This window comes from Rhea americana, unplaced genomic scaffold (assembly GCF_003343005.1).
Source record: "Rhea americana isolate MKP2758 unplaced genomic scaffold, rheAme1 scaffold_79, whole genome shotgun sequence".
Classification (NCBI taxonomy): Eukaryota; Metazoa; Chordata; class Aves; order Rheiformes; family Rheidae; genus Rhea; species Rhea americana.
This window is the reverse complement of record NW_028186967.1, coordinates 1,400,581-1,412,947: the sequence shown is the minus strand read 5'-3', so window position 1 is coordinate 1,412,947 and position 12,367 is coordinate 1,400,581. Positions and strand designations below refer to the sequence as shown.

Below are 12,367 nucleotides of genomic sequence, written 5' to 3'. Positions count from 1 at the left end.
CCAACAACTTAGAAAATCTCTGGAAAAGAACATCATTCCTCTCCTGTTGCAAGAAGTTGCCTGTGAACAAGTAGTCAGAGCTGATTACAGGGTACCAGGCATCTTCAGGAACTGATCAGACTGAGGTTTTTGTCTTTAAAAGTTATTTTACTAACMAAGGAAATGATAAAAGCAGAGACCAAAACTGAACAAAAATACATTGCTGGTTCCAGGAATAATTAGTTAACTTCATTCCTTTGAGCTCTCAGTGCAGCATATTGCCTCAGCAGTGAGTTCACTGACAAAAGCCGTGTGTTGTCTTGTGTACCTGGACTTGTGGAAGATGTTCTCCAGACCCAGGCAGCTGTGGTTGGGTCTTCATGGTAGCTATGTCAGCTGATCGTGGCTCGAAGTGGGGGACTGTGCTGTCCTCSTGGGGGACTGTGCTGTCCTCCTGGGGGCCGTTTTGATGAATGCGTGAAACTACAGGGCCATCCTAGGACTGGGAGGGACCCTCTGCCATCCCCTATTTCCAAGGGAAGATTGTGGTGATGCTGAGGGAAGGGAGTTTCCTGAGGCCGCCTTGGTTTCCAAGGGAGGCTCCCAGGCACCACCAAAGATGTAAAGCCATCTCTTGTCTTGTAACTGCCTTTGACTCTTGCTGTCTTTATCCAGGCCCAGCAGCACATCACGACCGATCGCACAGGGAGTCACCGGAGACAGCAAGCCTACATCACTCCAACGATAGCTCAGGCCCCGTACTCTTTCCCGCACAATAGTCCCAGCCAYGGTACAGTTCATCCTCACTTGGCCGCGGCTGCCGCTGCTCACCTGCCCACCCAACCCCACCTCTACACATACACCGCCCCCGCTGCACTGGGCTCCACGGGCACCGTTGCTCACCTGGTGGCCTCCCAAGGGTCTGCACGGCATGCTGTGCAGCACACCACCTACCCCGCCAGCATCGTCCACCAGGTCCCTGTCAGCATGGGCCCGCGTGTTTTGCCCTCACCCACCATCCACCCGAGTCAATACCAGGCTCAGTTTGCCCATCAGACCTATATCAGTGCTTCTCCAGCCTCCACAGTCTACACTGGATACCCACTGAGCCCCACCAAGGTCAACCAGTACCCTTACATCTAAACACTGGAATAAGGAGCAAGAGACACACCCGTCATGAGGGAGTGAGGCGGCTGCTTTTGTACTGAAGAACATGACAAACTAACAATGCAATGGGAGGCTCACATGAAACTTGAATGAAGGAGACTTTAAGGAAGAAACGAGAAAGAGGAAAGAAGGGGGAGAACCAATTCTACACTTTTTATTTAAAAAAAAGAAAATGGAAAAAACAGAAAAAATATAAAACAAAACCACAAAAAACAACCATTCTGCACCAAACTAGAGAGAGAGAGAGAAGCAGAAGGGCCCTCCAGTGGGGTCCTGTGTTTTGAAGAACTTCACCAATAGACWTTTAAAGGTTATTTTCATCCAATAGTGAGCTACATTTAGAAATTTGTTGTCCAGAACACCTAAAATGAAATCCATTAGGTTTTTAATCCAATAGGTATATGGTTTAGGGATTTATCCAGAATTTCAAAGGGTTTATGCCCCATCTTTGCAGTGGTCTCTGTGTATCTCAAAACATATATGAGATTTTGAGTCTTTTGTGGAAATAGGAAGYGGGTAAGGGAGGCTGGTGGAGAAGAGGAAGATGTTGTCCCAGTGCTCTAACATCTGATCTAATGCTAATGCAACTAAACATACATGGGYAAAACAAAACAGAGAGCATTGGTCGAGATCAGAAGCAATGGGGTTGTTTTCCCTGTCCTTGAATACACTGGATAAATCCCTGAGAAATGCTATTCCTAAACAAGATCTCTAATAATATTTGTTGGGTTTCAGTTTCATTTTATTTTCTTTGGAAATTTTCCTTTTAATCCCTAGCCGTTTTAGTATAGGAGGAGACATTTTAGCTGGCCCCTGATAGAATGTAGCACTATACAGGTCATACACCCTTTTTACTATTTTATGTTGAACTTCAACGATACCAATAGACTATTCCTCAATGTGATTGCACAAAGAAAAGTGATATAACATAGGCATGTAACAAATGTGATTGTCCAGGTATGTATGTATGTGTGTGTGTGTGTGTGTGTGTGTGTGCGTGCGTGCAGATGCTGCCTTCTCTCTGTGGTGTGTTCCTCAGCACAGCCATTACAACTGTCACAGTCTTAGTTTTACATCATTCCCTCGTAGTGCCTTACCAAACTACAGACGCGGTTTAAGGGTTTACTTCCACTGGTACTCCTAGAAACTGACTGAGGCTAGTCGGAATTTAATCTCAGCTCTTTTTCTTTTGGGGTTGTTATWGCTGATTTTCTTCTTCTGGTGGTGTTTTGGGTTTTTTTTTTCCCCCTCATGTTGTCAATCTTAGCTCACTTGGCAAGGTGTTGGGGACGCTGGTAGGGGTTGGAAGTGCGTACGTCTGGGTGTTTTGTCTAGCACTGTATGGGCTGGAAGTGACCGGACTGGTTGTGAGACCCAGTGTGACTTCCAAAGGGTGTAAGGATTTGCTTGTGGCTTGGTCTGTTTCTTTCCTATTGAAATACCAGGTTTCCTTCTGGGAAAATGAATTCTCATTCTGTTGTTTGCTAACACTCTCCAGGGAGAAGAAGGATAAATTCCTCCCATCTTTGCTTTAGAAGTATCCAGCCTGTCAAGTTGTCCTGGTTGCATGTGTGAAACGGGAACAAAAYTTTAGACCGTGAAAGGGGGGAACACTAGTCATTGCCAACATCTCTCACTACATCCATCAGAGGGAGGGGGTAGAGAAGGAAGTGTATTGGGTGTCCAACAGTAAGCATGAGAAAATCCAGTTGAGAGAGTCAATCTCAGGTTTCTTAAGTGAAAAGAGAGTATTTTAAGACATTGGGCCATACCCACTGTAACATAGTTGTGACAATATCAGATTCCATATCTCCCCTCTCAGCTACTTTGTGAAAGATTTCCTGCTGTGGTAGAGTCCCCTTGAAGCAGAGAACACACCGTTACTGCGGCTCCTCCACGCCAAAGGAATGCTAAGCACTCTTGCTTTYGGCAGGTTTCTAACAGGAGCCTTTTTCTACAGTTGGATGTGGTTAGGAGGGAAGTTCTGCTGATAACAGCAGTTGCACTATTGCATCGATATTCAGACATGTCCCTAGAGTACCCATGTATATGGATGGGCTTGGAAGGAAGGAGAGAAAAGAGTTTGATAGAAAGTTTCTGTGAAAGCTGAAGTCCACATGGCTGCTCAGTTCCACTCTACATTTTCTTGTAACTAGAGCATGAAGTATTTTAAGTATTTTACAAGATGCTGGAAAATAGCAGGTTCACTGGCAGAGTGACAAGGGATGCATTCCCTGGGTGGCAGTAGGGAAGAGGGTTCTCTCAGGTGGGAAGAGTTGACAAAAAGACAAGCACAAGTGTATTGCCTTGTGTTGAGTGCTTGCCTGACCTGGAAGAAGAAGGGATTCTGCTATGTATAGATGGTTCAGCAAGAGTATTGTCTTCTGGCAAACCACCCAAGAGCCTCTGTAGTTGCCAGCTCTGATTCCTGGGCTATCCTTGCACAGTTTTCTTTTCCTGTTTGTCCTTCATTCCAGCTCAATATACTGTCGATGAAGATGTGACCTCCCAGCAGTCTATGCACCTTACTCCCTTCCTTTGAAAAGACAATACTTCCCATTTAATCTAAGGCAGGAAAGTAATTTCCCATTTTCTTGATGAAGTTCTGTTGCATTCCTCTCCTGTCCCATCAGTTCAGGAATGAGAGCATCATGCTGCTTGTATCATGAAAAGGAAAATTAATGTTATTTTATTGTATGGTTGTTGTGATTATGATTATTATTATTTTATTATTATTATATTTTACTCTGGGTTTTAATTGCACACGCATTCCTTAATCTTTGTGTTATTTTTTTCTCTTAGTATTATTGTTACTGTTGTTAATTTTATTACTCACCATCAGTGGCATCAGAAGGGTTGCTTTGTTTGTGAAAACTGCAGGAGGAAGGGGAAACAAGATTGTCCTGAAAATGAAAACTCTGCCAATAACCTAGGAGGAGTGGGGCCGCTATGCAAGAGCAGTTACAGTCCTGAAGGGTCTGAAGTTATCTTCCATGTCACATCTGCATTTCAGGACAAGTCCAGAAATGTTCATTCAGAGGCCAAAACCAAACAGCAGATGATAACATAATTATCTCTCAGGAGGGCTGGATTAAAGGCAGGTAAGGACCCTGGTGCCTTAGGATCCAGCTCACCATCATTTTGTTTGATAGGTCATTTTCATGAGATCAAGACCTATTTGTGCTCAAGGCCATGCTTATTTGACCCTTTTGATTAATCCAAGGCCACACTAAGTGTTAGGRGTTCCGTTTTCCTAAAGAGGAAAGCAAATAAATAGTTCTCCAAAGACAGGAATACCTGAGGAGCCCCRATGGAATGAGGCTCTCAGTCTGGTCACTGGGAAAACAACACTGACACTCAGAGAAGGCATTAGCTAGTTAAAATGCAGCCACAAAAAGAGCAGGGTTCCTCTCCTGTTCTTCCACTCTCTGTAGAGATTAATGATGCGTCCTTAGGGCCAGGATTCTTGGCTTGTTTTTTTTTTTTCTTTTTTTTTTTCCCCTTGATGTAGATTCTCCCTTTTTTATTATTATTTGTTGCGGAATTTTATTAAGCTATTCTAGTTTCTAGAATTTAGGTACTTATGTTTTCACTTGTATCACCTGCTGTTAGAAGGGGGGAGGGAAGCAATGACTGAATTTAAACTCCACAAAAAATGACAGACTTCAGCAGAGACTTAATGTTAATCATGCACTTCAGTACTTTGGTAAAAAAGAATAGATTTAAACACTTCAAGTTAATTACTTGTTTATGTGCTTCTCTGGCTTAGGACCATCAAAGCATGGAAGGTTGTAATCTCAATCATATTAATATTTGAGTTGAATTTATTGTGTTTTCTCCATGTATGCCTCTGAACTGCTCTTCAACTGAGGTGTGAATTTGATTGGGGGGGGGGAGTTTGGCAGTAGAGCTGGTAAAAGGGCACACACTGGCAGTGCAAAAGGATGCATTAYGTGTCAGAGGAAACTGCTGTTTGTGTTCTCCATGCTTGAGTCACTAATCTGCCAGCTGCAGCTCTGGCATGGTCAGATGACTGTGGCAACAGGACGCTGTGGTTGCAAGAGGTGGACAATGTAGCTGCTAAACTGCTTTGATGTTGCAATGCTAAGTGAGAGCAGTGTTTTCTAGTGGGCATGGGGGAAGTGAACACCATCTGCTCCCTCACTTCTGCATGAAGACATAGTATGGAAAAGTGTAATTCTGTTAGCAACGTGGGAAACTGGACCATATTAGCAGAAGAAGTAAAAACGTAGCATGCTTTTGGTGCCACATATATAGTAACAGCCAGCTTGTTGTTTGCAAAGTCCTTTGGAGAAGAAATGGAATAGGTGTGTTTGGGTTGGGTTGGTGTTCTTTGTGTGTGTGGAGTAAACTGCATGGAAACCTGAGAGAGGAAGTGAAYGTTTAGATACTGGAAGTTTTGTGGGTGGCTTGTGGCTGGCACAGTGAAAAAGTGGTCCCTTTTCTCATCATCTTGTCTTGCGTTCTTCTCACGTGGGAAGCAGAAAGACATGTGGACATCACCACTCCTTAGAGGTGGATGTTCAAACTACAGCTGTGAAACCAGAATATAGAAGAGAGTGGAAAAAAATAAGTAACATGAGCTGAATGGAAGAACTGAATGGAAGTATTTCTCACTGGAGACTGGGTCAATCCAGCTGTTTGAGAGAGCAGATACAATTCTATCCCTCTCAGCAGAGCTGTCCCTGCTTGTGCTCAACAAATTGTCTTGTCTTTCTCTCTCTCTTTCTCTAGTAGATTTGTCATAATACATAAAACATTCCAGGAAAGGGACACTTCTATCTCTGACATTTTTTCTTTTTCACACTTTCAAGGGATTATGTCTCACAATTTGGCTTGAAAGAAATTCCGTTAGTGAACTTGAAGGGAAGATAAACCCATGTTTTTATTTAACCAAAGAATTTTTTTGAAGAGAGAGAGAAAGAGACCCCCCGGACATTTCAGGCATAGGACTAAGTCACAAGTCACAACTGTCAGGCAATAGTGCTAAGCTATGGAATTCCATCATTCTTTTGTCTTCTTTTTCTTTTTCTCTCTCGAGTTTCTATCATTGTTTTGAGTAGTTAGCTTGATGAGCAGAGAAATTCACACTAAATATTGCTGCTATCCTAAACTTTAGGGGATGTCAAAAACTTTATTCTTCTCTCATTACTGTTCTCTTTGATTAAAATGTGTCAGTGGCAAAAATGCAGTGTTGTAATTGTGAGCTGCATAGTGGGGATAAGCTTCTGGATGCTCTGCATGCTTCTGTAGTGTCTCCTTCTCTGGGTGTAGGGTGCTGGTTTTGTTCTGTGTTCAGACTGAGAACAGTGCTGCAATGGGCAGCTTATGTGTTTTTCCATGCCTTGGTAATCAGCCCAGCAGTGAGATCTGTAGTGCTGCCTATGGGCCAAATTCTGCATACCTGTATGCAAGGTCTGAATAAATAATTTTTGTTCAGGGCAGGCAACATACAAGGGAAAATGTTGAGAAAGGAATTATTTCTTCCTTCCTGCTGACATTGCTGTGCCTGCTGGGATCCCATTTCCCATGGAAGCTTCAGAGCAGTGGATCTGCAGTTCTGGACATTCACCCATGTCATCACCCTGTCCCTGGGTTTCCCAGGCTTTTCTGTGAAGAGCGCCTGTGTCCAACATTATTTTACAGCAGTGGCCAAAGCCATTGTGGTAGCTACTGTGRTAAACTGTAGCGTTTGGGCTCCTGGCTGGAGTACTGATTTTGAAGAGCAATGTTCTCCATGCTGGTCCCTGTCCCAGTAATACCTCTTTCCCACAGTCCAGGAATGTCAGTACTTCAGAGTGACASCACCACATACGTTAGTGCACTCATCTCCCACGCCAAGAACCAGCAGCAGGACCCAGCACAGGGACAGGCCGATTGGTGTAAGCCTGGGTAGCCTTCAGATCAGAACCAAGGGCTCTGTGCTGAACATAGTCTGCCCATGACAAAATTAAATTTGGGAGTGGCCCCCCGTAGTGAAATTAGTCCCCTGTACAAAGCTGCTCATGCATGCAAAGGTTTGCAGAATCAGACCCTAGGTAAGCAAGGCTGAGCTCTACATGCRTCAAATGGTTCTGGCGGAAAGACACATTTTACAGCATTTACACGAATCAAGAGTGAAATTTGAATGGTAAATTAGCGTGATTCTTCAGAAGTCTTATGAAGCATACTATGAGGCTTTGCTTTCTGCATTTATAGTTTGAAACTCCTGTTTCTCATTTACGGGTTAGCTTTGTCCTTCCACTTTTAGCAGTGCTGCTATAACAGACTATTCTTATGTGTTTGAAGATAAAGTTTTTGTTTTAAATCTTTTGCTTATCATAGTTAATCTAAGAAAGGCAATACTAAAGGTATATTTTTTTCCAAAAATGATATTTTTTACTGCACTGATAAATATTGTGACATCTCTGTTCTTAACTCTTTAGCTGTGAGGGGAACTGTGTGCAGATTCACACAAACCTTGTAAATACTTGTGTGTACTTCTGACAGCCAGGGATTTTTTTTTCTTTCTTTAAAACAAGGTTTCCTCTTTGAAACAAAAAGCAGTGGGCAAAATGCTCAGAGCAAAAGAAAAGCTTATCCCACTTTCAGAACATAGCCAAGGAGTTTTTGCAGTGCTGGCATAGAGTTAATATTTAATGCAGATGTGTTTTGCTTTTTTTTCAGGAAATTATTTGGAAAGAAATAAGAAAGTTAGAAAAGCTTTGGTCTGGAATTCTGATCAGAAATGTTACTCATCTATTATATGGCACCTCTGATTTATTATTCTTATTTTTTTAATATTGGCTTGTTCTAGGCTTGCTTGCCTGAGTTCTAGGTTAGTCTGTARGTGTTCTGGGCTCGCCTGCTGCTCTAGAACCACTGACTCCTTTGGAAGCAAACCCTCCTGATCAGGATTCTGGATTCTGATTGCTATAAAAGGTATTCCCGAATATTGTGGAATACCTTCAGTTTTTTAAAGAAGGATTTAGATACACTTATATTACACAAACTGTGACCTAATGGCAATAATTACCTCAAATGTGGGCATTCATCCTGGTTTTAGCCTTTTTGAAAACATGTAGCCAGCTTGAACTTTGATTCAAAGACTATAAACTCTGTACGGGCGGAATAATGATAAATGCCCACCCTGGTCATTGTTGCTTGAGTGAATTCTGAAGACAGTGAATCTTTAAAAAGAAAAATTAAACCAAGGAATAGATTACTCTTTTATGTATTTTAATCAATTGTGATGTTAAAATGCACATGTAAGTATATATGTTTATAGCTACTGTAAAATGCTTTGGCCTTCTAGAAGATATTTAATGAGTCACATTTTAAACCAATATGAACTGAATAATAGACTGTGGCTACTTAAACAGTTTTCTGGCTACATTTTATAGTTATTACAGTGTTTTATAGTTTACATTTAAACTGGTACTTTTTAAGGGAAATCTTGTGTTTGTAAGTGACACCTTCAAAAACTCAATACAGCTGCCTCTTTTTAATTTTGCCCTTTAAAATGGAAAAGTACAAGTGTGTCTTTAATATGTATATTCTGTTTTGAGATATAACATAGTGTTGGAAAGTCAATCCAGATCAAGTAATCCGCCGTATTCTAAAGTCTGGTCAAAAAAAACACTCCACCCGCTTTGAAGTCTTAGCACGTATAGTCCAACAGATGAGCTATTTGTTTGCTTGTTTGAATAACGTACTCTATTAAAGCTCCTTGAGTTGAAGCAAGGAGCACAGTACTTCTAGATCCACTATTCTATGTATGCTCCTCATCTGGATGAAGATACCCATGTATGGAGAATGAAGGATATTCRAAGGAAGGAATGTATTGTACTGTTGATAACTCATTGGCTGATTGATTGATTCCTGAGTTAGTGAATGCCTGTTTTATTTTGGGTTTTTTGTGTGTGTGACAGCCACTCAGAGGCAATGCTGTAATTTGGCTTTCATCTGTTCACCCCTTTATTACAAATGATGCTTACCACCCCAGAAGTGTTTTGAACSAGTAAACGAAATACAAAGTTCATCGACCATCTCCTTGTCAGCTTCGTTTTCTTAGCCAATGTCAGTTCCCATCAATGCTGTTTCCTTGCTGTTGTAAGTTACCGTGTATTTTACATTTTGATGTATCACATTACGTCCCTCCYTGGTCTCGCTTAGCCATGAGTACTTGTCTAGTTTTGTCTTCATTTTCTTTCWCTTGGGTAACCAATGAACAAGGTATAAAAGTCTGCTGGGCAAAATGGTACTTTTAGTTCATGAAAATACAGGAATTGGCATTCAAAAGAAAAAAAAATCTATCTGAAGAGCTGAATTCAGCTGTGGGGCTTGGGTACTCTCAGGAAGGCTCCTTGCGTTTTTCTGTCGTGCCTGACACAGCTGTATCAGCGAGCTTAGGAGCAGAGGCAGCAAAAGCGAGGGGTCGGTGCTGCTTTGCAGACGGGCTCCTGTGCTGCTCCCAGTACAACCAGTGGCCCGGAGTTCGGGCCAGGGCAATCGGGCCAGCCTCCGGGCCAGCCTCCGGGCCAGCCTCCTGCCTTCCCTCCCTCCGTCCCCGGCTGCGCCACCTGCCCTGTAATCCACATTACCAAAGCGATAACTTATCAGATGACAGCGAGGGCCTGGGAGCAGCACTTGGGCAAACTGGAAAACCTCCGCCCTCTTCGTAGCACCCAGTCACCTTATCACAGCGCCCGCCTGCTCTTTCCTTACTACGGGGAGGGAGGTCAGACCTGGAAATGCCAGCACGCTCAAACGAAGGAGCGCGGCAGTCTTTTCGAACACTTTGCCTTGGACCTTGCTGAGCAAGAAGGGGTTTCCAGCACTGGCACTGCACATCCYGTAGAAGCCGAATGGTTACATATAGCACCTCTGCCCTCAGAAAGGAAATCAAATGCTTCTGCAATGCTTCCACCTGGCGTGGTTACATACAACACTTCTGGCCTTCCTTTTTCCCCCCCTCTTTATTTCTTATGCTTTGGGGGTTTTGTTTCGTTTGGTTTTGTTCTGTATTCTTCTTGAAATGAAGCTTCCATGGATATTCCAGGGCACAACCATTTCGGGTGTGAAAAGGATCTCCTCATCCCATGTTTCACCGACAAAGACGACAAGGCATTTTGGGTACCAGATTCTACTTGGGCAGAATCAGAATGTAGCCTGTATCTTTTATACCAAATCAAATTTCTGAAAGGAGAGGAAGTGTAATTAATAGCTTTATTAAAGGAGTGTGTGAGAGAGCGAGAGTAAGAGAGGGAGAGAGAAAGAGAGAAGAAAGAGGGGCATCTAGGAAGTTGAAGAGTCTAGACTTCAGGTAGTTAAAAATGAGCCAACAGGTGAAACATTTTTCATGAATAGCAAAATTCTTTTAAAAAACAGAGGGGGGAACTGGAGGGAATGTTTTATACCTTTTGACTGCCCACAGACCCAGTGTACTTGGGATGGAAAGTGGAAGTTAACACGCCCTATACCAAATTTTTTTATGGGGGGGTGGGTGGTTGGAGGAAAAAGCTGTGAATTACTATCACAATTGCAAGGGAAAAGATGCCCCTGCCCCAGCTCTGTATCTTGAATGGTTCTTTCTCTACAGTATCATCTCAGCCCAGTAACCCCACGAAAGCCCTGAGCCGTTGTGTTCCTTCACTGTACGGTTTCTGTAATAAGAGTGTTAATCTTTGTGAAAATTATTGTGTGCAACAGTATTTTCTCGTATACTGCTTTTTTCCTATGTGACTTGTCCCTTTCCTTTTTTTTCTTTTTTGTTTGTTTCTTTTTCCTTTTCTCTCTTTTTTTTTTCTTTTGGTAAATATGTCTTTCTTCTTTTGAAAAGAAAACAAAAACAAACTGATGTGTTGTAGACCTATATGTAACCTATTCCTTAGTCTCATATTATAGGTATGTTATAAGAATGGATATTTTACTTGGCTTTAGAATGTTTTACAAGAAAACTAATTCTTAACCAATCAAGTTCTTGCTACTAAAAAAAAAATGCTTGTGTTTTTCATCATGACGTTGTGTGCTTCTAATTAATAATCATTTTCGTTGTAGAAAAATGGAGTGAATTTATATTAGTCTTGGAAACTAATAATAGCATTGTAAATTTATGAGATGATTTTAACAGAAAATACATTATAGAAGAATATAGTTATTTTAATTGTAATATTACTAACTGTAGGGTGAGAAAGGAGGTCCCGTTGTGGTGAACTATGTTATAGCTTGTTATTCACGGTTTCTTTTTGATCATTTTTTCGGTCTCTGAGGTGAAACGAGTTATTAATCAGAATTTGTAAACTCACATATGCATATTGTATATGTGTAGAAATGTAATCACACTTTGTCTTGGAATTACATTAAACTGTTTTAAGTCACTGCAAAGCTTGTGTGTCTGAATGCCTTCTAACTAGTTAAAGTTTGGTCTGAATATTTGTTTGGTTTTCAATTATTATTGTTTAACCACCTGAGTCTATTTGAAAAACACCGGTAATAGTGTCATTAATAATAAATAAATTGCTTCCCTTTGAAGTGACATTTTTAGATTTCTGAGACTAGTAATTTTTTTTCCAGTACAGAAGAGCATCTGTGTTCAGATCTGAGCTTCGCAAAAATACAGCAGGGTACTCAGAGCTGCAATTTTAGTTCAGATCCATTTAGAGTTCCCTAGTACTTCCYGTTATGCTGACTAAAGTGGGGGGATCAGTCACAAATATCAATCATCTGTTTCTTCTTTTTATTATGCCAGAACCTTACTTCATTTGTTCCCTTTCATTTCCTTGGCAAGTCCCAGCTGACCTTTGGAAAGTTTATCTAGACATTAAAATGCTTAAACAACTGCCTGTTGCTGGTAGCAATAGGTGTTCTTTAGGCTGTGCTTGATTTTCACGGCTAGATGCATTCAGGACTAAGTTGGAGAGAGGTCTGTAAAGGATGTCCTGTTACATGGTATCACCTTGGAGAAGACAAATGGCTCCTCAATACSTGCTCCTCATGGTAGTGGAACAAGACCTACCTGTTTTCGTCGCTGATTTTTCTCAATGTAGTGACCCATTTGCAAGCTACTGGGTTTCCTGGTCTACAGAATTCATCTTGTCAATTCAATCTCTATTCCAGTGGATGGTTGGAGGATTTGTAATAGTTTATACTGTAGCAACTACAGTATGGGGCTACACTTTGCATTTTACGTTTGATGAATGCATTATACAAACGTGATAAT

At 41.6% G+C, this 12,367-nt stretch overlaps 1 protein-coding gene across 4 annotated transcripts in view; it reads left to right on the top strand.

Moving 5' to 3' along the window:
- Positions 1 to 11,532, top strand: part of HIPK2 (homeodomain interacting protein kinase 2) — a 101,114-nt gene extending 89,582 nt beyond the window's left edge. For all 4 annotated transcript variants that reach the window (XM_085322566.1, XM_085322564.1, XM_085322565.1 and 1 more), the window contains exon 14: positions 655 to 11,532. In XM_085322566.1, coding sequence (XP_085178692.1) covers positions 655 to 1,122 — 468 coding nt within the window. In that variant the 3' untranslated portion in view covers positions 1,123 to 11,532. The remainder of the gene's footprint in view (positions 1 to 654) is intronic.
- Positions 11,533 to 12,367: the final 835 nt, after the last annotated feature.